Genomic DNA, 26845 nt, shown 5'->3' with positions numbered 1-26845 from the left:
CGAAGTTTTTCCACGAGAGGGGATCACTAATATCCTGGAGGAGGAAGGAGCGAACTTCTGGTTAAAGTGTGGTTGTGCAACAGGGCTCCGAGCGTGACACTTTCCGCCGGAAGAGCACTAAAGCGGGTCGGGATTCCGAGCAGGGAGGCGAGATGCTCAAGTCCAAGACTTTCTTGAAAAAGACGCGGGCGGGTGGCGTGATGAAGATTGTGCGCGAGCACTACCTGCGGGATGACATAGGTTGCGGTGCGTCGGGGTGCGCGGCGTGCGACGGAGCGCACGAGGGACCTGTCCTCGAGCTGCAACCCCTGGACCGGGCCAGCAGCCTCTGCCCGCAGCCACACTACTTGCTGCCGGACACCAACGTGCTGCTCCACCAGGTGCGCCGGTAGGCGGGCGGAGCCGCAGCACCGCTGTCCCACCAGGAGAGAGGGAGACAGGAACACTGAGACCCTAGGAGGAGCGTCTTGGGCAGCATTACGTACTCAGGGAGAGGCAACCCCACCGGGACCCATGCCTCCTGCCCCCAGGCCGACGTTCTTTTTCCTTGTACTGTTTTGTTTTGTTTTTTCAATCTTTACTTTTTTGAGTTCTTGGAGTTATAAGAATTTTAGATACGTCAACTTTCTAACTCCTGCTGTCTCTTCTGCCTTAGATTTTAATGTCTGGAGGCCGGGGACCTGGGCTTCTGTGGCCTCCTGCCTGCGACCCTCAGGCAGCTTGTAAGTGCCTACGAGCGAAAACCATGTGGGCCAACGTATTTCTTTATTAATGATTAATTCTACAAAGTTTTGTAACTAGTTTGTTTACACGTGTTCTTCTTTAATCGACCTGAAGGGTTTTCTGTTGCAAAATAGCTCCTTAGTTTAATGTACAGGTAGTATTGGAAAAAAAAAAAAAAAAAAAAAAACCGGCAGAGTTTTAGGTTCAACAGAAGCAATTTATGAATGAACATGGGAAAAAATAACTTTTTTTATTTACTTAAAAGATTGATGTCCTTGAGGACCCTGCCATCAGGAATGTCATCGTGCTACAGACAGTTCTCCAAGAAGTGAGAAATAGGAGTGCTCCGGTATACAAACGAATCCGAGATATGACTAATAACCAGGAGAAGCATTTCTACACATTTACTAATGAGCACCATAGGTAGGGGGAAAATTACCTCAGTTATCAAGAAACTAGAAGTAGCTCAATTGGGGGATGAAAGTTCCTGGCTGTCATCTGTGACATTGTTGGAAGATACACTGTTAAGTTTCATACTTCTGGGAGTAATGTTTGATTCTTACACAGTTTACAGACCTTGCTAAGGTCACATAAGCATTGATTGGGTCAAAGCCAGAACCAAAGTCTCCTGGTTCCTAGAATGTGGTAGGTCCTTTAATTTCCAAAATGTTTTCATTTTGAATTGGTTTTAGCATGAGTTGAGCAGTAAGATTTTGGAAGATGAGATTTGCCTAGGTTTCTGATATACCATATTATATGAATAACCAACATAAGTTAATTAAATATAGGAGTTTGTGAAGGAGAGCTTTAAAAATACAAAGCAGGTATATTCTTAATGTGCTCTTAAAAGTTACACTAACACCTTATAACTGATCACATTGAAGACAGTAAGGTTAAGAAATATAATTCATTTCAGATTTAAGATGTTTGTTTCAACTTAATGTGTGATCTTAGAAAATATGGTATTGTCTATTTATTACATTGGGCTTCCTGGGTGGCTCAGTGGTCAAGAATCCACCTGCCAATGCAGGAGATGTGAGTTCCATCCATGGGTTGGGAAGATCCCTTGGAGGAGGAAATGACAACCTGCTCCAGTATTTTGCCTGAAAAATCCCATGAACAGAGGAACCTGGCAGGCTAGTCCATGGGGTTGCAAAGAGTCAGACATGACTGACGGACTGAGCGTGCATTTCTTGTATTACATAAATAATTTATAACGAATCAAGTTTACCTTTATTAATCAGGATTTCTCAACATTGACATATTGGACTGGGTAATTCTTGTTATGGAAAGGCTGTGTGAAGCACCGCAGGGTGATTAGCTGCATTCCTGGCCTATACTCTCTAGATGTCAGTAGCAAAGCTCCCCCCCCCACCCCCCCCCACCCCACCAAATCCCCTGAGCTGTAACAACCCATAATGTCTTCAGATGTTGTGAAATGTCCTCCAGGGGGGAGGATATCAGGGGCAATATCACCCCAGATATTGAGAACTGCTGGGTTAGACAGTGGATTGGATAATGAAATCCCATGGGCATATACAACTTTAAAAATATTTAATATCTCAAATTTCTCTTCCTTATTCTTATATCCCACACTTAAATATTATTTATGTAAAGAATATCAGTTAAGCACTTGAAGACTTATTATTTCTGTCTCCTCCTCAAAATCCAAAAACAGGAACTCACTGGTTTTCAGCACTCAGAGACCTAGTTTCTGTGGAGCATGACCATCAGATTTTTAATCCAGAGTTAACACTTTTGTTGGCTTAAGTGTAGTGAATAGAGCTTAGCAGTACTGGGGTTGACAGGAAGAATTAGGACACTCAGGCATGCTAAAACCAATTCAGAAATTTATGACCGTGTCTTTAATAATTCTAAAAGCATTAACAGGTGTGTTTATATTAAAGCAGGTTTATTTATATTAAGTATAAAACTCTAAAATTGAATCTTTAACCTTTAAGAAGTAGGTAGAAGTTATTGTGCTGAATTTTGTAATTGTTCTTAAATTTGGCTTTGAAGACAGATTTAAAGAAATAAGTATACTGACATTTGATAGCTCAGAGTTGGTAGACTTAGAAGGAATATGCAGTCATATCTGGGTCTTGTCTTTCATTCTCTTGATGGCCCTTGTCATGTATTGTGAGTTTATCATAGATAATTTACAGGCATCATGTATTTAATAACTGCATTAATCATATGATCACAAGTCATCTAATCATACAATTGGTAGCTTTTAGGAATTTCTGTTAATCTACAGTTTGAATGAAATCTCATTATCAGACCTGTAAAATATTAGTATAGTTTTTTTTTCAACAAACTATTACTTTTCTTTAATGTCCCAACCTATAGTATAAATTCTGATCTTGAGTTTTTCTTTTAGTGAGATGAATTTATTTTAGACCTTTTATTATTCCATTAATAATATGATTTTCTTCTTTCGAAGCAAATTGTTGTCTTAAAAACATCACTAGAAGGATCTTATTTCTTCTGTGAGGTATAAATGTGAATACATTCAGGGGAAAAGATGTACTATTGACTTTTAAGTTCAGTGATCATTAAGCATTTATGTCCAAAGACTTTTTACGTGTGCTTGATTCTGTTGATTTCCATTTCTTATCTTTCTCTTTTCCCCTTTTCATTACACTTAGAGAAACTTACGTAGAACAATTACAGGGAGAAAATTCTAATGACAGGAATGATAGAGCCATCCGAGTAGCTGCAAAATGGTACAATGAACATTTGAAGAATATGTCAGCAGAGAATCGGCTGCAAGTTATCTTCATAACCAATGACAGGAAAAACAAAGAGAAAGCCATAGAAGAAGGGATACCAGCGTTCACTTGTAAGTCTCCATGTAACCAGACTGTTAGTTCATGTTTGCAAATGCATGCAAAAATTATCATCAGGCCCATGGTCAGATGTTCATTTGACTGTTTCTGACTGTTTGGTATGTTCATGGTCATATATAGCTTAATGTGATATTTTTGTATTTTTTTTTAATTTTTCAACATTGCTAAGCTAAGCGAGTTGTGCCACCAGTGGCTGTTAATTTCCCTGTCAACATCTGGAATGGGCTTAGTAATAAAAGTTCATAGACACACTTGATGCACTGCCTCTTGGGCTTGACTACCTCAACAGAGAGGGTCCCTCGCCCACCAAAAAAATTGACATGTGTACTGTCACAAATAAGATAAACCATGTTCTTCTGAATCTAAGGGGGGATAAAAAGCACATTTAAATTTATCAAGAACAAAAAACTTATTTTTCAGGTGAAGAATACATAAAAAGCCTAACTGCTAATCCTGAACTCATAGATCGTCTTGCTTGCTTGTCTGAAGAAGGGGTATGTTTGAGTTTGCTTTGTTTTGTTTTTGAGAAGTGAAAGATTAGCATAGCCACTTTGGGATGTTAAGCTTGTAATTACCAGATTTAGAAATTGGAATATCAGTGGGCAAGCTGGAATTGAAATAGGAGTTGGGTGATAAACAACACGAATGGCTGCATTAGGCTTTTGATCAAAATGCCATCCCTAAAGTCTTGACTTCTACAATACCAGAGTTCACTGATATATCCTCAGCAGCCCAAGTAGGGCCTGGCACAAGGTGGCACTATTTGTGTGATTAATCAGTGAAGGAATTCATGGCTGGCTTGTGATAAGGAGTAGGTATTTGACAAACAAACAAGTGGTGGGCACTAGAGAGAGAGTATCCAGCTGTAGTGTTAATTTCATAGGAGGAGGGAGGGCTCATGAGAAGTAGGACAGGAAGGGAAGGGGCCAGATAGTGAGGACTCAGGAATTTATTCTGTTAGTAATTTTTAAACGATCATATAAAAGTCTCCCTAAAGGGCTGCTACTAAGAGAAGTTAGCACATAGGATTCTGGGCTCCCTATCTTATACTCTTAGGCTGAAAACATGAAAGGTTGATGAGAGTGTGGCTAGGAGGAATGGAGAATAATCAGAAATGTTACTTATTTGGAAAACCACTCTAATCTCTATTTATAAGATGATACATTGTATCTCAGCAGGATTAGAGGCAGAGGCAGGAGTAGAGGGTCACTGCAGTAGTGGATGTGAGCTGCTGCTGCTGCTGCTAAGTCACTTCAGTCGTGTCCGACTCTGTGTGACCCCATAGACGGCAGCCCACCAAGCTCCCCCATCCCTAGGATTCTCCAGGCAAGAACACTGGAGTGCGAGAGGGAATCCTTAACCTTGTTTCTTTGAATGTGAAGTGTGTTTGGCAATAACGATGTCATAGCATTGTTAGGGTCAGATGGTGATAATGTTCAGTCACTAAGTCGTGTCCAACTCTTTGCGACTCCATGGACTATAGCACCTTAGGCTCCTCTGTCCTTCACTATCTCCCAGAGTTTGCTCAGGTAATAGTAGTGTTAATAAAATTCTTATCTCAGTGCCTGGCACATAATTATGGTAAATGTAAATGGTAGATACTATTAGGTTTTATATAATAGTATATTATATGTGCATCCAAGCTTTACAGCGTTTTTTTCTCTGCCTGTTTTCAACCAGCTACTTCATAAAACTAAATAGAAGTGAAGAAACAAAAGCTGGACTTTATTTTTAGAATACAGGTAATAGGATTATCCTATCTAATATATATGCACTAGTTGCATGCAGCTGTTTAAATTTAATTCAGTTTACAATTCAGTTTCCCAGTTGTGTTCACCTTTCAAGTGTTCAAGAGCCCTTTGTGTCTACTGACTACCATATTGGAGATCACAAGAACACTTCCTTTATCACAGAGTTGATTTGGATAGCACTAAAGGAAGTGGATAGGTCTAAATGAAGAAACAGGAAGTAATCCAACATTGATAATTCACAGTGTTTGACTATGTACTATGATAGAGTAGAGTAAATGTAGAATATAGTGAAACTGCAGTCAGTTCTATTATAGTATGTGTGTGCATTCCCCAAAGTCACTGTGCCATGTAAAATTTTATATAATGAAAACTACAGAGAGCTTGGGCTTCCCTGGTGGCTCAGACGATAAAGCATCTGCCTGTAAGCAGGAGACCCAGGTTCGATCCCTGGGTCGGGAAGATCCCCTGGAGAAGGAAATAGCAACCCACTCCAGTACTCTTGCCTGGAAAATCCCATGGACTGAGGAGCCTGGTGGGCTACAGTCCATGGGTTTGCAAAGAGTCGGACACGACTGAGTGACTTCATTTTCACTTCCACTTTCACAGAGCTTAAGGGAAAATGTGATTAGGGACACATGCAGAAAACTTCATGACGCAGTGGAAGGAGGGTTGTCTCGATTTGAACAGAAAGTTGTTACGCCAAATGTAGGTGGTGTGGCTGATAAAACATGGTGATCTGAAGTAACCAGTAGGTGTTTGAGGCATGTGTGTGTGTGTGTGTGTGTGTGTGTGGATGTTTGTGGATTCAGCTTGGTTCAGCTGGATGCAGTTTTCTGCTCTCACCTGGTAGTTTTCATTGGAACACATTTGTGTTTTCAGAACAAGCATGATAGGAGAGCTAACCATACTTAGCCAAGGCATCTAACCCAGATTTGGAATGTCAAGGCTTCCTGATAAAATTGTATCTAAGTTGAGATGGGAAGGATGTTAAAGCAAATTCCTTTGAGACAGAGACATTTTAGCTATGTTGTATGTTAAAGGAGTTAATGACTAGGGGAAGAGCATTTCATGTGGAAGGAATAGCAAGTTAAAAGGCTCTGAGGTTAGAATAAGTTGGCAAGATCGAGAAATCCTTAAAAGTGTGGATGGGATGATGTGAGCAAGGGAGAAAAATGTTAGGAATGAAGTCAGAAATGTAAGCAGGGACCAGATCGTGTAAGGATGTAGTAAGTCATGGAGAAAAATTGGATTTTAATCCTTGAGCACTGGACAGCTATTGAGCAGAATAATATACCTATTTCCCTGTTCCAAGGAGAATAGGTCAGAAGCAGGGGCCTCCACTTAGATGGATATTTTAGTATCCCTGGGAGACAAGACAGAAAATTGGATCATGGTAGCAGAAGTTAAGGTAGTGAGAAGTCAGATGTTGTGTGTATTTCATTGATATAAATATTTTGTTGATTTTAGGATTTGGTGATAGATGGGGCTGTGAGGGTACAATTAGTTAATTAGTTAATTATTTTAATAGGCCATATCATTAATCTGTTTGATAGGTCATGTTCATGGTAGGTTTAATAGATCCATATTTATTTTTAATAGGTCATGTCTATATGATGGTGAGGATGTTATAGTACAGGGGAGAATTTGATTCCAGAGAGAGAAGAACAAAGTTCTTGAGTAGAGGAGAGGAAGTGGTGGATAGATGCTTCTAGGTGAGCAGATTCAGCATGGAGAGATAAGTGAGTCTCGACTGATTGCTTCCAGTTCTCATTGTGGAGGTGGAGGTCCCTTATCTGAAAGTGAGAAAGGAAGACAAGGAACTTGGAGAGTTAGGCAGAAGAGAAGGTATAAAGTGATCTCCTTAGAAGATGGGAAATTTAGGAAGTGTAGAAGTCTAAAGGAGCCAGGCAGTTAGGTTGTTGGATGTTGAAGGTCTCAGAGGATCCTAGCAGGTATTGCGGTGGATCTACAGCAGGTCCCAGTCTACCTCTGTCTAACTGCCTTAGCTGTTTAAAATAATCTAAAAATAGCTTTTCTTGTGCTTTCAGGAACCACAGTCTTCTCATACATTTGAGGTTTCCTATTACCCTTTATATACTCCTGCCCGCTCATTTGATCACATAGCTACACACCTTTATTTGAGGAGGCCTTGATGGGGTTGGAGGGGTACATAGAGTTTTTTCTTCGGTGGCTGATACCAAAATGTAATGAAATGGAAATGTTTGTGTATGTTGTCTTAAGAATAAAAAGCATTTTTTTTTCTTACTGTGCTATGTTCTTTGAAATTCATGAGTTGTATATACTGTAACATGGATGGTTGTTTTAAATAATACCTGATAGTGATAATAGTTGTATATGGAGCATACCAAAGACTCACATACTAACTATATCTCTTGGTTTGCTTATTTCACAGAATGAAATAGAAAGTGGAAAAACAATATTTTCAGAGCATCTTCCGTTAAGTAAGCTACAACAGGGCATCAAATCTGGCACATACCTTCAAGGGACATTTCGAGCCAGCAGGGAAAATTACTTAGAAGCTACAGTATGGGTCCATAGCGATGACGAAGACAATAAAGAGGCAAGTGTGTACATGAATTCGTTTCACACTAAAATATTTTTTGTTCATTTTTTTCTTTCATAAGTGTTTCAGATTTTTGTACAAGAATTTAAATTTGCTTTATCCTCCTAGTTTGTGAGTTTAAAGTAAGTTATGTGAGAGGTCACAGATGATAGAATTAATCATTTTTTCAGGAAACTGCTTATTGAGGAAAAGAAATTTCTATTAACCCCTTTTAAGAGAATACAAATATAATCAATCAAAAACAAACCCCGCTATGGTGCATCTGTTTTCTGCATTATGATCTATTATGGGAAATACTATTTTACCTAATGTATAATTGCTCCAGAGGGCTTCCCACACTTTAAAGCAAACAGCAGTCATTTTGGGGTGCTATTTGCCAAGTACTTGTCTTAGTGCATTGAATGCTGCATTTCATTTAATTTTCAATACTGCCTATAAAAGTAGGCATTCTTTTGTTTACCAATCAGGACCCTGAGATTTAGAGAGATTAAAAATTCTGGTATTAATGTAAGAGTTACGTGGAACACATGAACACAACTTGTATTTTCTGACATTGTTTTTTCTATTTGATACTGAGAAATTTAGAGGGCAGAGGAAAGGGACACTATGAAGGAAGAGAAAATATAAAGGAAGGGAAATAGAAACATAGAAACATCAGACTATATCTCAACTTCTTTAGGGCAACCTTCCCATTATTATACTGCCTTTGAAATTATCTGGGCATGTGTTCTTTGCTATTCACACAGATACTCTTACAAGGACTTAAAAATTTAAACCGAGCTATTCATGAAGATATTGTGGCTGTGGAGCTTCTTCCCAAGCATCAGTGGGTAGCACCATCTTCTGTGGTTTTACAAGATGAAGGTCAAAATGAAGATGATATAGAGAAGGAAGAGGAGAGAGAATGCATTGTATGAAACCAAACAGGTTTTATTTTTTGTCTGTGTAGCTTTGATTAATTTGTTAATGTATTAGCTTTGGAGAAAATTAAATGAAACAGTTTTAGAGACAGTTCAGTGAAACAAGTTTCATTGCTTTCAGATTTATGGAATAAAATTATAGTTCTGTAGGTTTAATGTATGTCATATACATAGTTGATTTCTTTTCCTCTAAGTTAGTCTTTTAAATTAGTGTCTTACTTTGCTCAAATAAACAGGTTGAAATACAAAATACAAAAAGACTTAACTTGAGTATGAAACTTGAACCCTGACATTCAGGTATATGATCTAGCTGAATTAGGTTTAAGTAAATAAAATTTTCTTTTCTTTTTCTTTTACAGATTTAAATTTTTCCAAAATGCTTTTATGCAATGTTTAAAATCCCCTCAGCATAATAGATGTACTTCTAGGCCCTTAAAAATAGGTCTGTTTAATAATTCCTTCTCTGTTACCATATTTATTATGATGAGAATCCTTTCTGTTGTTTTTTATGACCTAAAGTCTACCTGATAGGTATTTTTCCATTTTAGAATTATAAGAATGATACAAGTAGTTGGAATTCACAGAACATTAGTAGTTCTTCTCTTTATATGAATTATGATCGCTGCTTTGGAGTCTTACTATAACATTATCTTTACAAGGTCCAGGCTATAGGAGAGTATTAGAGGTGAAATACCATAGGGTTCTTTTGGTATTTCTAGTAAGAACTATTATTTATTTGGGTTTATATTTTGAATAAGACAGGCATTTAAAGATACATCTCTTTTTTTAAAATGATTTAATCAGTGCCACTCTGCTCATTACTGGAAACTACTAAAATCCTATTAATGACCAGACCTGTGCATGAGCATGTGCATCTATATGTGTCAGTAAATCCTCACATTAAAACCAAAGAGTTGTGTTCTCACATATTTATTCAGTTTTCTCTTTTTGATTTTTTTTTGGTAGTGCTTTATTATAGAATTATTTTTGTGGTTTTGTTTGGCATGCTCTTGCCTAGAATCTTGAAGCATCAAAATTCCATAGTTTTATGTCATAATTTATTGCCTGAAAAAGTATTAGTATCTATATTCTGATTTTGAAGGGAAATTGTTTCATTACCCTTACAGGACAGATAACTGAAGGTTTTTACTTTTATTTTTACATCTCAGCTTAAGACTGCTGTAAATGAAAAAATGTTAAAGCCTACAGGTAGAGTTGTTGGGATAATAAAAAGGAACTGGAGACCATATTGTGGCATGCTTTCCAAGTCTGATATTAAGGAGGTGAGTAAGGAGCATGTTGCTATGTGATGGAAAGTGATGTACATTGAACAGAATTTAGAGCCCTCACCTTGCCCCCATCCCCAGCCTTTTGAGTGTAAATTCTTTTTTCCTAATGTTCTCTAGTCAAGAAGACATCTCTTTACTCCTGCTGATAAGAGAATCCCTAGAATTCGGATAGAAACCAGACAGGCCTCTGCATTAGAAGGACGGAGAATTATTGTTGCTGTTGATGGTTGGCCGAGAAATTCCAGATATCCAAATGTAAGCTTGAAGTAATAATTTTATGTTAGACTGTTTAACTAAAACTTTAGGAATAAAGTTGCTTCTTTTACTGAAAATAGAATCTGTCTTTATATAAAATGCATGCTGAAATTTAGGAGTATTAAGTAGTGCATCCAATCTGAAAATTAATCCTAGGAAATTCCAATGTAAATCACTTGGTTAATTTTACTCAGACTTCCTAACAAGTAATTTTTGGTGACATTGACTACAAAATTAGTGTTTGAGACCTAAGTAGATTCTAGTAAACAAATTTTGAAGCTAGGATATTTGAAGCAACTTTTAAACTTGAGAGATAATAGGAACTAAACAGAGACCTTGTTTTGTGAGAACTGAACTCTCAGAAAGTCTCCACCATAAATCACTTGAGAAGTCTTGTCATTTTTAGCTTTAATTTACCTAATGGTCATTTTTAAGAATTGTGGAGAAAATTTAGAAATACTAAAGTGGTAATGGAAAATGTTCAACCATTTAGTGTGATAATAAAATATAAGTTAATAAACAGAAAGCTGTAAAGTACACCGGTCTTATAATACCTTTTGGTCTTAGGGACACTTCGTGAAAAATTTAGGTGAAGTCGGAGACAAAGAGACTGAAACAGAAGTTTTGTTACTTGAGCATGATGTTCCCCATCAGGCTTTTTCACAGGCTGTTCTTAGCTTTCTACCAAAGATGCCCTGGAGCATCACTGAGAAGGTATGTTGAAAAGAATTCCTAGTGACTTTATGAATTACTGTATCTGAGCTACTAGTTTTATTTGGTTTCTGTATGTGTCTTTTAAAAACCATGTAGAAACCTTATCCCCCTCCTCCCTTGCATTGCTACAGAATGCTTAGGTTATCACGAAAATCATTTACTTTACTAAAAGACAGACTTTTCTAGGGGACAGACACTGGCTGATATCACATTTTCCAAAGGCAGGGGGTTCACAAATTATAAATCATGAAGTGTTGTTGTCATTGAGAAATAAAGCTACTTTTTATTATAATTATTGTTGATTTTATAGAGCTGTGTTACATCTGTACCACCAAAATTGTTTTTTATTTTTCAATAATATGGCATTTTTTAGGACATGAAAAACCGAGAAGACCTGAGACATCTGTGTGTCTGTAGCGTGGACCCCCCAGGATGTACTGATATAGATGATGCTCTCCATTGTAGAGAACTTGAAAATGGAAATTTGGAGGTATTTGTAATTATGATGGCATTCTATTCAAAAATAGTTCTGGTCTTGAATTAATTTTCTTTTGACCCATTGTAGAATTTGTGAATTATTCATGTCAGGTAGAGTCTGTTGTACCTGCAGAGACTCATGGGCATGAAAAAGCTGAAATGGTAACTGTGACTGGCGTCTTCTTTTCCTTTTAGCTGAATTTCTTCTCATTAGAATTCCTTTAGTACATTTACCCAGTTAAGCATGTTGACATCCTTTTTATCTTTTTAAGGTTGGTGTTCATATTGCTGATGTTAGCCATTTTATTAGGCCAGGAAATGCTTTGGATCAAGAGTCAGCTAGAAGGGGAACAACTGTATATCTTTGTGAAAAGGTAAACGTGTTAAATTTAAAGTGGAATTTTGATACATCTTCTCTGTCGTGTGTTTTATTCTTAATAAAGTCATCTGAGGTGTTTCCTGAGGAAAGGAGAGCCTCAGCGTTTAGTGAAATATGAGTAATCACTTTGTTAATTGTAGTTTGTCATAATCATGGGCACTTTTGGATTCCGAAACAGTGGGGAATAGTATATGAATTAGCTAAAGGACATACATAGAATAAGGCGACCTTAAATCAGTGAAAATATTGCAGTGTTTTTTGTTACTTAGCCAAATAACAAGTAGATGTAGTTGATATGAGTTGTTGTGAAGTGTCAACTTGTCTTTGAGTAATTAATATATTTTCTATTTTTTTATGTATAGTTAAGTCATGAGTCTGTTCTGTCACAATTACTATTTCTTCTTCATTAAGTGTGCTCCCAGAAACTTACAGAGAAAACTTGTGAGAGTAGAAGGGAAAGTCAGACTTAATTAACTGTCAGGGTTCTTCTGTGTACCTTTTTTCCATAAGAATTCATTTTTTCTCTTTTTTAAGGATGTTGAAAACACCATGCAGTTTGTGTGAAGCATTGGAGGAAGGTCCCGTTGTAGAGTTATTAGGGCTTGTGTCTGCTATCTAGTACAAACATTTTGTACAGAGCAGAGATTTCAAACTGAGGGCACAGCTAGGTGGGTGGTGTAGAGAACTTACCACTGACATGAAATCCAGTTTTCTTTCATTTCTTTTTTTTTTTTTAAGTCAGTCGGTCGTGTCCGCCTCTTTGCAACCCCATGGGCTATACAGTCCATGGAATTATCTAGGCCAGAATACTGGAGTGGGTAGCCTTTCCCTTCTCCAAGGGATCTTCCCAACCCAGGAAATGAACCAGGGTCTCCTGCACTGCAGGCGGATTCTTTACTGACTGATCTATCAGGGAAGCCCATTGCTTCCCTCTTGTAAAAATGGTGTGTAGCTACTTCTCTAGAAATAGACTTGTTTTTTAATTTCACATTGTCTCAATTCTATTTACAGAGGGCTTCCCCACCCCCGCTTAGAACATCAATGTTATTTGAGAATAGAACCTCAAATACATGTATGGATATAGCTCAGTAATCTGCTACTCTTATTTTGTGTGTTTCAGAGGATTGACATGGTTCCAGAGTTGCTTAGCTCTAACTTATGTTCCCTGAGATCTAATGTTGACAGGTATTTATGCACGCTTCTTCATAAAAACGTAGTATTTACTACTTTAACTGATTCCCTTTAACAAATACTCTTACTTTTCTCCATAGGTTGGCATTTTCATGTATTTGGGAAATGACTCACAATGCTGAAATCTTAAAAACCAGGTTTACCAAAAGTGTCATTAATTCTAAGGTTGGTTTCATGTTTAATATTTCATGTTGCACGTCTTTTTTACTTTTAACAATGTTCTAGATTGTTTTGAAAAAGTTAGGCGTATTAATAAGAAGTTTTTCCCCAGTATTCCCACTAAATCTTGTTGTTTTCAGTTATCTGCTTAATTTTTGATGTTATCTAGAAATGAGATTATGTGGCAGTTTTTCTGTCTTCAGAAACTTAGAAAGCCTGTATACTTAGGTGACTAAGTAGATTCTTTTAGCCCTAATGTAGGAACTCCAGTATTTGAAGTTATCCCAATTTATAACTGGTTAGTATTTTAAAAGATGGTGTGTAAACCATCTTCTTGCTCCTCACATTTTTTCAATGAAGTGATATGAGCCACTGTTGAATTCTAGTAGAACTAGTCTGAAATTGATGTTCAAACAGAATGGAGCCAGATTACATTTCTCACTCCTTTTCTTCTTTTGTACCTTTCATCCAATTTCCTTATGTTCTCATTTTGCTCTGAATCTTCCTCTGTCTGCGAAACCCTCTTTCTCCAGTGATCTATTTTCTAAGTTTACCTTCTTTTTCTCTCCCTTTAACATAATTCTTTTCTGATTAGCTAGTGGTTGGAAATAAAGCTTAATGTGAAACTGACAAGGAGTCATGTGTGAATGATTTAAATTTTCCTAGATTTGTATTTTTAAATAAGGTGAGTTTATAATTCTCCCAAAGTTGGTTAGTGTAGCAAAATTTTATATGAAAAAAACTTAGTAAATATGTAACATAAAAAATTTTTAGACAAGGAACTCTTAGCTCCTAGTAGATAAGTTGGTTCTCCCAAGAATCTATCCTGATCTGCATCACCTAACTCTTTTTTACTATTCCTGATTTTTACTCATAAAACTATTAAAAAAAAAAAAGGCTAAAAAAATGGCATTTTTCCATGAGAAGGGAAATATAGGAGCAGAGCAGAAAGCTGTTTGTTTATTTGGATTGTACTGGAAATTAATCTTTTCTACTATGATTTTCTAATTCTTAGATTAAATACTTAATTTGGGGTATTTAGTAGATTTCCTATAAAACATGATGTCTGGATTCTTACGGTTTTATTATTTGCTGTGTGTAAGGAAGTACTGGTCATCTGGAAATGATTTCACTTTACAGTCGTTATCAAAGAATAACCTTCCTTTTATCTTATTTTAACTTTTCCTAAGTATTTATGCATTAAAAGAACAATGAAAGAAATGAGAATTTAACAATTCTACCATTTAATTTTGTTTTAATGTAAGTTTGCTTATGTTGTGTAATGCATCAGATAAGAGTTAATGAACCAGAAATCATCAGTATGCAATATAAATATTATAACTAGGAATCTCTTTTGTTATTGATTTTAGGTTTTCTGAAATCATGGATATTTTATAGTGGAAACATAAATTTTCAAAAGTAAACCAGATTTTATAAGCATTTGTATTAATATATGGTTTCTTTTTTTAGGCTTCCCTTACATATGCTGAAGCTCAGATGAGAATTGATTCAGCAGCTATGAACGATAATATTACTACTAGTCTCCGTGGACTAAATAAACTAGCTAAAATTTTGAAAAAAGGAAGAATTGAAAAAGGGTACATTTCAAAAATATTAAGATTTATTTTAATTTTCCTGTCCTGCTGTTAACGATAACTTGTGAACTCTTTATGAAGTTTTTATCTTGGTCAATGATGAATTATTTAATAGGCTGAGTAGGGACTCTTAAGTAGATACATTCTATTTCTTCCAGGTACCTTTTTAAATATTATCAACTTGATTCTGGACTGATGTTTGTTCAGGAGTTCTGTTACGTTGAAGACCTTGATATGTCTGAATTAAAGATCTTGAAGAAATTGTAGGAAGGGAAGATCTTCTTGAGACTTTTCTATGGCTTGTTCCTGATTTTAACTAGAAATGATTTTCAGGACTGAATGTTTTTTCTCAGATCTTTCAATAAAGACAAATGAAGTCCTTGCACTTAGAGTTGGAAGAGATTTTTAGAGCATGTTTAATCCAACATCTTCAGTTTTTAAATGATTCGGGGTTACATTGAAGCAGTCTTACCAAAGATCTGATCACTAGTGGCAGATTCACATCTTTTAGCTGTTATCTCATGGCATTTGCCTGACTGCAAAGGAGTTTTAAGGAATATCCACGTACCCAAATCTGTTGAAGTAGTCAGAAGAAATTTGATTCTTGAAAAACATCATCAACTATCAGAGTAAAGCAAGAACTTGAGCCTTTCATATGTTGGTCTCGGGATGCCCATGCCCATCCAGAGTGGAGTCACAGGTGGTTACTGAAAGTGGTTTTGTTGGGTAGTGCAAACTCTAGATCTCTGCTGTTTTCATAAGATGTGCCTATTAAAGCTAAAATTAAAGAAGATTAAAAATTCAGTTCCTGAGTCACACTAGCCATATTTCAAGTGCTCAGGAGCCACATAGTAGGCTGGTGGCTACCATATTGGATAGGGTGGATTGAGACCATTTTCATCCCTGCAGGACGTTCCATTGGACAGTGGTGTTCTAGGTATTTATGCTGAGCCACCCCTACCTAACTCTACTCATGTTTCAGTTTTCTGGGAATTTTCTTATGATCCTAAATACTAAACTTGAAACTGATCTGAAAAGAAATTGAAAGGATAATTTGGATGCAGTAAAACCCAGTGAAAACTTTATTGCTCAAATTTGTCATTAAGACATAAATAAGACGACTATAATTAGATTTCTTTTGTAATGCAAAACAACACATTTTTCATTGTATTCATTTATTGAAGGTTTGCAGTATGCCAGGTATCAGAAGAAGGTTTGTTGTAAAAGCAAAGTGAATAAAACCAATTGAAACTATTTTGGCAGTTTTAAAGTAAGAGATGTAGATTTGTATCTATAATGTAGATTGTGATTAGGACAGAAAAGATTTATTTAATTTGAAAAACACTCTGTACTTCTAGTTTTGAAAGTAGATACTCATCTACTGGTAAAATCTATCATTGAGTCTTCTCAGTCTTAGGGTGGATATAGAGAGCAATCAATTAAAAAAATGGTTATCTTTCACCTTCTTAAAGGATATGTTTTGCCTTAAATTGTATCTGTCATATGTCTGTCTTAAAGCATAAGAGTTATGTTTTAAATTTTCTGTGAAGAAATAATGATCAAATATGATTAGTGTACCTTGCTCTTTAGGTCAAGCTGTATTAACACATTAATTGTAGTGTAGAACCTTGTTGTATTGCTCAAGTTATTTGTCATGGAAAGAAAGGCATATTTGTCAGATTTCCTCTCGTATTCCTTCTGTAGTTCTTGCAGTAAAGGTGAGTCAGGGAAAAAAGGACTTGGAATCCCACTTGCCCCAAACTCATCTTTTCCCCTTCTTTGTGATTGTCCGAAGTTACCCAGCCTCAATAAAATTCTTAGTTTCTGGTTGATTTGGAGCTGACTAGATGCAGATAGGTTCATGGTGTAAAACCACATTATGCTTGCCTTGTGGGAATATACTTTTCAAAGAAGAACTTGCCAAATCTTTAAATGAGCTGTGCATGTAAAGCACTGAGCCTGGTATATTATCTGACACCTAGTACTCAGATACTAATAGCCATCAGTATCTGTAACGTGAATTGTGGTTTATCAGTCTCCTCATTGGCTGGTTGAGTGTATGTGGAAGATACTTTTGAACTGAGGATCTTTTGGTGCTACTCATTTGCCCAGGGCAGCTTCCCTTTTGCCTCTTTCCACCATCCCTCACCCTAATACATTGTTTCCTGTAGTAAATAAAATATAACTGATTGCGTTCTTTATGAAACTTATCAAACCCTCTCATTTTGGGTACAGAAGACATTCTTTATCCTGAGAAACACAAGGACTCATTTTGTTGTATTGATGTTGTCCTGCCTTTTAAAATTGATTTTAGAACTGTAAACTATTGGGCCATCTGTGAAAATATAAAGGAACATAAAAGTTAGCAGGTGGTTATAAAGCTTTCAAAAAAGAAACTGTCACATACTTGCTTTAATCATTTCTGTTTTAAGAGTCACTTCCAGAGTTATATCTGTTACTGCTCACATAACTGATTCACCTCCTTATTTTATTTAGGGCTTTGACTCTTTCTTCTCCAGAAGTTCGATTCCACATGGACAGTGAAACTCATGATCCTATAGATCTGCAGACCAAGGAACTCAGGTATGCAGTTTTTTTGATGGGTAGTTGGTAAGATTATTATTTTAATATAATATCTAGTGTATATATTAATAAAACGTTTCTACCCCCAGATATCTATTTTAGTGGAGTTATGATTTCTGTAGAGAAAAATAAATATGGTTTTACTTTCTAGTCTCATCTAAAACTCAAATACCTTATTTGTATTATAAAAGAAAACTTGCCAGCTTCATTTGTCTTAATGTGTGGTGTATTAGAACTTGACTAGTAATAGTTATGGTAAGTAAAAGAGGATTGCCCTCATTAATTTCCTAAGTATTTAATAGAGAATATACTGTGATAGGACAGACCTGGGCCAAAACCCTGGAATCTAAAGTCACACGGCCTCAATTTGGATCCCATTTCTGCCAATGACTCCAGACAAATTATTTGACCTCTTTACACCTTGATTTATTTGTAAGTAAAATAGAATTGGTAGTGGTACACACTCATAGGGTGTGTGAAGAATAGTCAGAGGTTAAGCCTTGTTATTGTTTTATTGATTTATGTTAAGGTTTAGGAGGCAAGGGCTTCCCTGGTGACTCAAACGGTAAAGAATCTGCCTGCAATGCAGGAGACTTGGGTTCAATCCCTGAGGCAAGGCTGATTTTGATTAAGTCAGAGTTAGGCCTCTTTCCATACCTGTTATATAAGGTGATTCTGAAATTAAGCATGTATTTACACTTTTCTAGCAGATGACCAAGAATTAAAAACAGGATTATACTCAAGTTTGTTAGTTAGGACCAGTGTGTGCTTTACAGCTTTAGAGCTACAACTTAAAAATACCTTTGGGTAAACTATGCAAATAAGTCTAATGTTAGTAGGAACAGTGTACACCCACTACCAAGGGCTCTTTTGAGGAAAGTCTTGAATCTTGTTTTACCAAAGTAGAACATCACCCATTTCTTCTTACCAAGAATAAAAGCCACAATTCTAAGAGATTGTCCCCATAGTTTTAAAGACATGTTTGGAGGTCTTCCTAATTATAAAAAAAAAAAAATTAATATACTTCAGGAGTCTTGTCAAGAAGTTACGTTAAAGAAGGAAACATGAGTGACATTAATAATGCATGTTCAGTAAATTGGGAGAAAGCACTATTAAACAGAACACAGGGACTTACCTGGTGATCTAGTGGTTAAGAATCTGCCTGCCAATTCTGGGGGCATGGGTTTGACCCCTGGTCTGGGAAGAAGATTCCACATGCCTTGGAGCACCTAAGCCCATGTTCCACAACTGCTGAGCCTGTGCTTTAGAGCCTGCAGGCCACGACTGCTGAAGCCTCCTCACTCGAGAGCCCATACTCTGCAATAAGAGGAGACACTACGATGAGAAGCTTGCTCACCGCAACACAGAGTGACCCCTGCTCATTGCAGCTAGAGAAAGCCTCTCAGCAGTGAAGACCCAGTGCAGCCAAACAAATAAATAAAATTATTAAAAAGAAACAGCAGATCATTTACTAATATTTTGTATACATAATTCATTTACTGTGTTTAATGAAAAACAGTATCAAATTGGTTGAGTTTTGAAGTCAAGTCATAATGGGCCCATATCCTGTTACACTAGTAATTCTGACCTTTAGCGAGAGATTAATATTACACATCTTTAGTTTTCTCATCTACAAAATAGGCCTAATACCTATATTCATATGTGTATACATATATGTATATGTATGTATATACATGCACATATACCACAATGTAAACAGCACTTATAGCACGATGCCTGGGACATAATAAGCACCCAAAAGAACTATTTTAAATATCTTTTCATTTGGGGGATTTGTTGGTGAAAGTTTCAATTTTTTTTAAGCCAATATTGATATGACCTAAATAGCTTTTAATTCTTAGAAAACTGTATTTCTGTAGATACAGAATTAAATAAAAATCTCTTTAGACTCAGTGTAAAGAGGTGAAAATGCTTATGATTTAGATTTTACATGTAAAGCTTCTGTTTTTAAAGCCGCTTGTAAAATACCCTTTAGCATAAGATTTACTCATGCAGTAGGTAAATTGTAAGAGATTGTTAGCATAGTAACTGAGAAACAAAAGGGATGTTTAGTTCTTAAAAATACGCATGTGTATACATACATGAATGTTTGCATAGGAATTTTCATTATCTCAACAGAAAAGATAACTTGTGAATAGAAGTTATATAGAAGTATATAGAAGTCTCATTCTTTTTCCTTATTTAATGTCTTTTCATTTGGCAGAGAAACAAACTCCATGGTGGAAGAATTTATGTTACTTGCCAATATCTCTGTTGCAAAAAAAATTCATGAAGAATTTTCTGAACATGCTCTGCTTCGAAAACATCCTGCTCCTCCTCCATCAAATTATGAAATTCTTGTTAAGGCAGCTAAATCCAAGGTATGGTTCCATAGCTAGAAACATCATCTGTATTCGTGTTGTGATGTAGTGTTTGCACTGAATAATCTGTAGTCACATTTCCATAAAAGTTTTGTTGTTTCCTGATGCAAAAATGTGCCAGTAATTCTTTTCATTAAAGAAATCGTCTAACGTGGGTATGGTCATCTCTTCACACATTGAAATCATTTGCCCTATACTAAAGCCAAATGTTCCAAACTACATTATTTATAATATCCTGAACATACTAAACTTTTCCATATCTCTGTGCTTTAACACATTTTTTCATGCCTGTGTTACTTCCTGTCTCCTCTGAACTGCCGACCTTTTAAAACTTAGTTGTTTTTTTTCTTCTTTATCTTCAACTCACTTCAGTCCTCTTTATTTCACATCCCTAAGAAAGAAGTCCATTTTTGCAAACATGGAAAAAAAGAAAAAACATAGAAAGGGGAACCCATTTTCTCAGCCCTTTATACCCCCTGCCTCTGGTTAGTAGACTTTATTTATAGACATGATTACCCCTGCTTTTGGGGTAACTATGGCTTACATTGGTTTTCTTTGGATCACTTGCTCAGGCCACATCTTTCCTGTCCAGAAGAGAGGGATGAAAGGGTGTTGGATCTCAGAGCATTATTCTAACAGGAGGATCCTGGTTTCTCATTTTTCAGACCTTTATGGTGGGCCGGCTCCTGTTATATCCATCAGAACATTATCAGCTTCTCTTCTCCTCCAAGGCTTACCCTGTAAATTGGAGAATTTTCTCTTATTGTCCTGTTTCTTTCTGTGACCTGCGTAGAGGAAGGAAGCTTTATGTATTTTTGCCTCATCTCGCAAAGTAGAATCGGCAGTTAACCGCTGTATCATCATGTTGAGCTGTACTCACCAGTACCTCTGGCCTTTACTTCTACATTGAAGGGAGGAAAAGGATCTGTAGAGAAAATCCCAACATGTGGAAACGGAACCAGATCTGCTTTGATGTTTTTCCACCCCAACAAAGATTAGGCGAGTACAGCTGGACTTTGAGAGGTAGCACTACTGCTCCCACTATTCTTTCCCCCTTGAAACTTCTTGAGAATGTTGGTACTTCAGTACCTTCAAATAAATTCAGAAAAATTTAAGGTTTGATATTACACAAACCCACTATGACTTTTACTCAATTTATTTTCAGTTTTCCTAGGTAAGGCTAAAAGGCATAAACATTTATTACCTGGTTAAAAGACACCATACTTTTTCAGCCTGATCAGTTATATTTTGAAGACATGGCTGGTAATGATTTTTAAATGTTTAATTTGATCCCTTTTCCCTATTCTTCGGGCTTCTCTGGTGGCTCATATGGTAAAGAATCTGCCTTCAATGCAGACCAGGTTTGATCTGTGGGTCAGAAAGATCCTGTGGAGAAGGGAATGACTACCCACTCCATTATTCTTGCTGGAGAATTCCATGGACAGAGGAACCTGGCAGGCTACAGTCCATGGGGTCCCAAAGACTTGGACACGACTGAGTGACTAACACTTTTCTCTGTTTATTCACAGAATTTGGAAATTAAAACTGATACAGCCAAGGCTTTAGCTGACTCTTTGGACCGGGCAGATTCACCTATTTTCCCTTATCTAAACACCCTGTTAAGAATATTAGCAACTCGCTGTATGATGCAAGCTGTGTACTTCTGCTCTGGAATGGATAATGATTTTCATCACTATGGCTTAGCATCCCCAATATACACACATTTTACTTCACCCATCCGAAGGTACTTTTTCTCCTTAACAAATGAGAGATAGGAAATACTTTATTTCAAATTGTAAAAGGATATTTAAATGCTAACATGGCACGGTTCTTACTTTTTCATGTGTCTAGATACGCAGACATCATTGTTCATCGCTTGTTGGCTGTGGCTATTGGAGCTGACTGTACTTATCCAGAGTTGACTGACAAACACAAGCTTGCAGATTTATGTAAAAATCTCAATTTCCGGCACAAAATGGCTCAGTACGCTCAGCGTGCATCTGTGGCTTTTCATACTCAGGTATTTGCCTTCTGTCACTAATATTAGCAGAAATGAAGTTTTGTTCACTTTTCATTTGATTGCAGAATTTTTTTTTGTTAACTTCAAAATACTTTAAAGGTAATCCTTAATAAGGTTGTCTGCTCTTTTACAGTTATTTTTCAAAAGCAAAGGAATAGTAAGTGAAGAAGCTTATATTCTATTTGTAAGGAAGAATGCTATTGTGGTATTAATCCCAAAGTATGGTTTAGAAGGTACAGTATTTTTTGAAGAAAAGGACAAACCAAAGCCACGGCTTATATATGATGATGAGGTACAGTATTTCTGATGGTTTTATTTTGGGGTTTTTCTTTCAGTGGGAGGGGGAACACTTTGTCTTCAGTAGCTTGCAAGTGGTACCTCTAACTGGTAAAATTATTTTTGTACCCTACAGAATTTTATGCCTATGAGCGTTTTACTCACAATTTCTCACCTCAGTATATGTTCTCATATACAAAAGTTATTAATTTCTTTCTACTCTATAAAGTTTTCCCTTCTAAGGAAAACTTGAATTATGCTTTGTTCCTGGTGGACAAATGGATTAAAGTAAAGGAGTAAATGGCTGTTGATAGCTCCAAGAAGGGAATTTTATCATCCAGTTCCCAGTGTGTTTTACTTGACACACTCCCTACTTCCCTGACCTTAGTAGAAGTACAAAACAAATTCTGCCCAATTACCTGTGTGCTTCTGTACAAGACCAACAATTTGCTAGTTAAAGGGTTGAGAATCCTGCAATTAATGAATAATATATTGGGACCAGAGTAAAAGGGAGAAGTTTGCACATAAATAGGTCATTTGTATGTGAGGGTGTTCAGTTAGTGGTTTTGGTTATGTTGAACACCTAGGTGCTTATTAAATATTGAAGTTATTTTTAAACTTAAACTTTTAAATTAATTTGGAAGATAAATTATAAAGAATAAGAACCAAGCTTTAAGTGGAAAAAAGCAATTAAAAATAGTAAAATGTGTTTTGTTTAGATACCATCACTTAAAATAGAAGATACAGTATTTCATGTATTTGATAAAGTTAAAGTGAAAATCATGTTAGACTCATCCAATCTTCAGCATCAGAAAATCCGAATGTCCCTGGTAGAACCACAGGTAAGACCAGATCTACACTGTTCGTGTTGTGGTGGAATAAACAGTACATATTTTATGAAAGACAGTGGTACAGTCCTGAGTTACTTCTGTTTAGTTATAGAATCTTCAAAGTAGTGTGCAGGACAGGTATCTACAGAGGAAATCCTACTTTCTCACTGATGTCCGTAGGCCGCGGGAACCCAGGCATCTTGGGCTGCTTCTGAGTTCCTTGGTTCCACACATGGAATCCTGAGATCTACCTAGTTCTTCATTTTTACCAGTTTTGAAATGTGCACTTTTGAAAAGCAGTTTAAAGTGTGATTCACCCTAAGACACTGCATCTTAACCGTGGTTCCGCCCCACACGCCGAGGCCTCTCATGCTGACAGTGGCTGTCAGCAGAGGCTGAGCGTCACGGCTAAACGCCCTTTCCAAAGGGCAGGCGGCGGCTGTGGAGATCATGTCTGCCTGCTACATCCTGAACCACTACTCCTTTGCGTGTGATATACATACATACGTACACTGTGTGGAAAACTACTGTTTCCCCTTCCCCCCACCATCCGTCCATCTTTTTGAACCTCAAAGTGTCAGTGAAGAAGAGGAAGATTAGATTGAGGTTTCTTCATGTTATGCTTTTACTCACCTGTTTTTCCCATTTTGCATTACTTTAGATACCAGGAATAAGTGTTTCTGCTGATACTTCAAACATGGACATTAATGAACCAGAGAGAAAGAAAAAGAAGCTTCAAAAATAGCTACAGTCAACAACAAAAAACTTCAAGGATTGGTTTCCTTTAAAACGAAGAGAATCTTGAGAGAACACTTGTAAACCTAAGAAGTGTGTGAGAGAGTTTGTTACTTCTAAGTACATTTTAATACTTTTTAAAATTTGCATTTTTATTGAACCATTGACTGTGTCTGTCCCATCATACTGCTTCCTTTCAGGATTAAAGAACTATTTATGCAGAAAAACTCAATTGAATAACCATGACTTATATAGTGACAGGACAGCAACTGAGGGAATCTGAAGATCACTGAAAGGGAGCACTCACCTGCTCACTGAAGAGGAGATGAGTCTTGCATAATTTGATTATCTACTATTGACAGAAAAAAACTGATTTTCCTATGGAGAAAATACAACATTTTTAGAAGCAAGGAACAATCTAAGTCTTGAAAGGTGTCACTGTATGGGATGGCAATTTTTAGATTTCAAGACAATGAAGTCCAGAGCTGTCAGGGTATTCAGCATTTAATTTCCTCAGCATTTAATTTCCTCTGCCATCTTTAATTTACCTCATATTAGGGCGTCCCAGGTGGCACAGTAGCAAAGAATCTGCCTGCCAATGCAGGAGACTCAAGAGACGTGGGTTCAGTCCCTGGGTTGGGAAGATCCCCTGGAGGAGGAAATGGCAACCCATGCCAGTATTCTTGCCTGGAAAATCCCCTGGACAGAGGAGCCTGGTGGGCTACAGTCAGTGGGGCGGGGGTGGTGGGGGAAGGGTCACAATGAGTTGAACATGACTGAGCAACTTGTACACATATGGCCACAACTTACATTGTATTCCTTTGCTATTAAAAACCTGCATTTTATTAGTGTTCCGTAAACAGACGTGACTGGGAAATTGGTGAAGGAATGAAGTAGAATATTTTGATCCGACTGGGAAAATAATTATTTTTTTAAATACCAGGTAAGTGTGATCATCAGCCTTGACCTTCAGCTCAGATATGTCCCTGAAAATAACACATTAGGGTTCAAAGAAAGCTTAGAGATGGCACTTTAAATGTCACAGCATGTTAACTTATAAAAAGGGAGTAGTTAATGGCTTTTAAATTGCATATATTTGTATCAGATTATGTGGACACAGAGGGGTTGTATGAGGTGTTGACTGAAGTGTTGCGTTTGGTGTGCCAGTGACAACTGCTTTGTCAACCGCAAAGATTATTAACGATAAAGTCAGTATTTTCAAAAACATTTTGAGATAGTGCCGAGAAGATGGTGCAAATCACCTAAACTTTTGCATATGATAAGTTTGCAGGAAGAAAGCCTGGCTTACTGCAAGATAGAGATACCCTAAAACATTTTACTTTGCTCATTAAATTTCCAAAGTACCGACAGCGTAGCAGGCTTGTCACCAGTCAAGCAAACGATCTCTGCCTTGAAGGAGCTTGGAGGGCATTGAGTGGGACTAGCACACACACCGGCAGGTGTAGTAAGTGGGAGCAATTACAAGATGTACAGTCATCCAGGCACTCAGTAATTGTAAAGACATTACTGACCCAGGGATTTCTGCAGAAATGACCGCCTGTGGCCAGCAATATGTTATGTAAGTGAATATAGAAACATTCCAGGTAACAAAAGATGGATCTCTGGTCAATAAGTTGATAAAATGATTGTTCCCATTTCCTGGGACTGAGGAAAACATCCATATAGTGTGGCAGAACTTGTTTCAGTCAGGAAAAGCCATGAGTGAACTAAGCCTAGAGTGCCAGTCAGCAAGCCTTGTCCACAAAGGCCAGTCGTATCAGCCTCCACCAGCCAGGTGCTTTGTGTCACTCCACCCTTCTGCTCTTTCAGAGAGAAAGCAGCCATGGACTGCTTTCTGTTTATGTAAACAGATGAGCATGGCTACTTTCCAACCTTATTTACACATAGGGAAATTTAAATTTCATAATTTTCATGTGTTTAACAAAATTGATTTCCACGTGGCACCTCTCCCAACCATTTAAAGATTCTTTGCTCATGGGCCATGGTCTCCCTGTGATTGAGGAAAAATGTTTCAGGTTAAAACAAGGCTACACTGACCTCATATATCTCTTTCCAGATTTCTTCTCTTGTGCCTCTTATAAGGAAGACCTAATTCAGGCTCTAGTCCCTATTGAGTAGCTCAAAATGACCAGAAACCTTATTTTCGCCTTTGAAGCCTTTTCCTTGATAATCTAAGATGCTTCAAATGCCATTTCTTATGGTAAGCAACATAAATATTTCATTTAAAAGGCCCTGTTGGATAAAGACTATTATCCCCATGTAACAAACAGGTGAGAGGTTGATAGAGGTTTATGGCCTATTTCGGGTAATAAGTGACAGAGGGGGGACTTGAATTCAAGTTATAATCACAGCTACATTTTTTCCCACCTTGTGCTATTAAAAAAGCACAACCAAGGAAGTCCTACTCCTGGGATTCTAGAATTCCTCTTATGTACGATTGTTTTAAGTTTCCATGACCCCCTGGAGAAGGGAATGGCAGCCCTTCAGTATTCTTGCCTGGGAAATCACATTGACGGGAGCCTGGCAGGCTACAGTCCATGTGGTTGCAAAGAGTCGGACAGGACTGAGCCACACATGTTAAAGCCTGTGACTGAGGACTCGACTTCCTAGCACTAATTAGCAGTGGAACTGGTGGCTGATGGCTTTAATGGTTAGAGTACTGAGGGGAGGATAAGGCAGGTACACAGCAAGAAATAAGCCTTGCAGTCTGGCAGGAAGTTTACAAGGTGCACAGGAGGAAGGGAGGATGTGACACGATGAGAGGATGTCTTTATTTCCTAGGGCTACATGTGAATTATTATTCCTTAAATGAGACATTTTTTAAGAGGTGATTTGTAAAATCTGGGTATGCATTCTCCAAAGGTAAAGAATATTTAGTCTGAAACTGAATACAAAGTTTGTAAGTTCCCTTCTTAATTAGATTTATTCCTTTCACAAAGGTTACAAATTTGAATTCATCTGTATATTCACATACTTTTATGTAAAATAAAACGTAGCACCTCCACAGTTCAACATCTTCCCAGACTAACGCTAAATCAGTACTGTCAGTAAGGCTCACTAAGAAGCAGTTCATTGACCCTGTAGGACTGAAGCAAAGTTATCACTCAAGTTTT

At 37.1% G+C, this 26845-nt stretch overlaps 1 protein-coding gene across 3 annotated transcripts; it reads left to right on the top strand.

Moving 5' to 3' along the window:
• Positions 1-14: 14 nt before the first annotated feature.
• Positions 15-23938, top strand: DIS3 (DIS3 homolog, exosome endoribonuclease and 3'-5' exoribonuclease). 3 transcript variants are annotated; one of them, XM_055542630.1, is made up of 22 exons: positions 241-380; positions 656-722; positions 989-1146; positions 3372-3565; positions 3993-4066; positions 7737-7904; positions 8654-8818; positions 9997-10110; positions 10234-10371; positions 10939-11085; positions 11459-11575; positions 11835-11936; positions 13062-13126; positions 13213-13297; positions 14762-14889; positions 17383-17469; positions 19694-19850; positions 21380-21594; positions 21702-21870; positions 22004-22162; positions 22866-22988; positions 23638-23938. In XM_055542630.1, the coding sequence occupies exons 3-22, from the start codon at positions 1094-1096 to the stop codon at positions 23719-23721; spliced, it is 2544 nt and encodes an 847-aa protein (XP_055398605.1). In that variant the 5' UTR covers positions 241-380; positions 656-722; positions 989-1093; the 3' UTR covers positions 23722-23938. The 3 variants fall into 3 exon arrangements, with proteins under 3 accessions (XP_055398604.1, XP_055398605.1, XP_055398606.1); XM_055542631.1 differs by lacking the exon at positions 241-380 and adding an exon at positions 396-549; XM_055542629.1 differs by lacking the exon at positions 656-722 and having other exon boundaries at positions 15-380.
• Positions 23939-26845: the final 2907 nt, after the last annotated feature.

The sequence above is a fragment of the Bubalus kerabau genome, chromosome 12 (assembly GCF_029407905.1).
Source record: "Bubalus kerabau isolate K-KA32 ecotype Philippines breed swamp buffalo chromosome 12, PCC_UOA_SB_1v2, whole genome shotgun sequence".
Lineage (NCBI taxonomy): Eukaryota > Metazoa > Chordata > Mammalia > Artiodactyla > Bovidae > Bubalus > Bubalus kerabau.
Note: the sequence above shows the minus strand (reverse complement) of the source record. Positions and strands in the feature narration are given on the sequence as shown.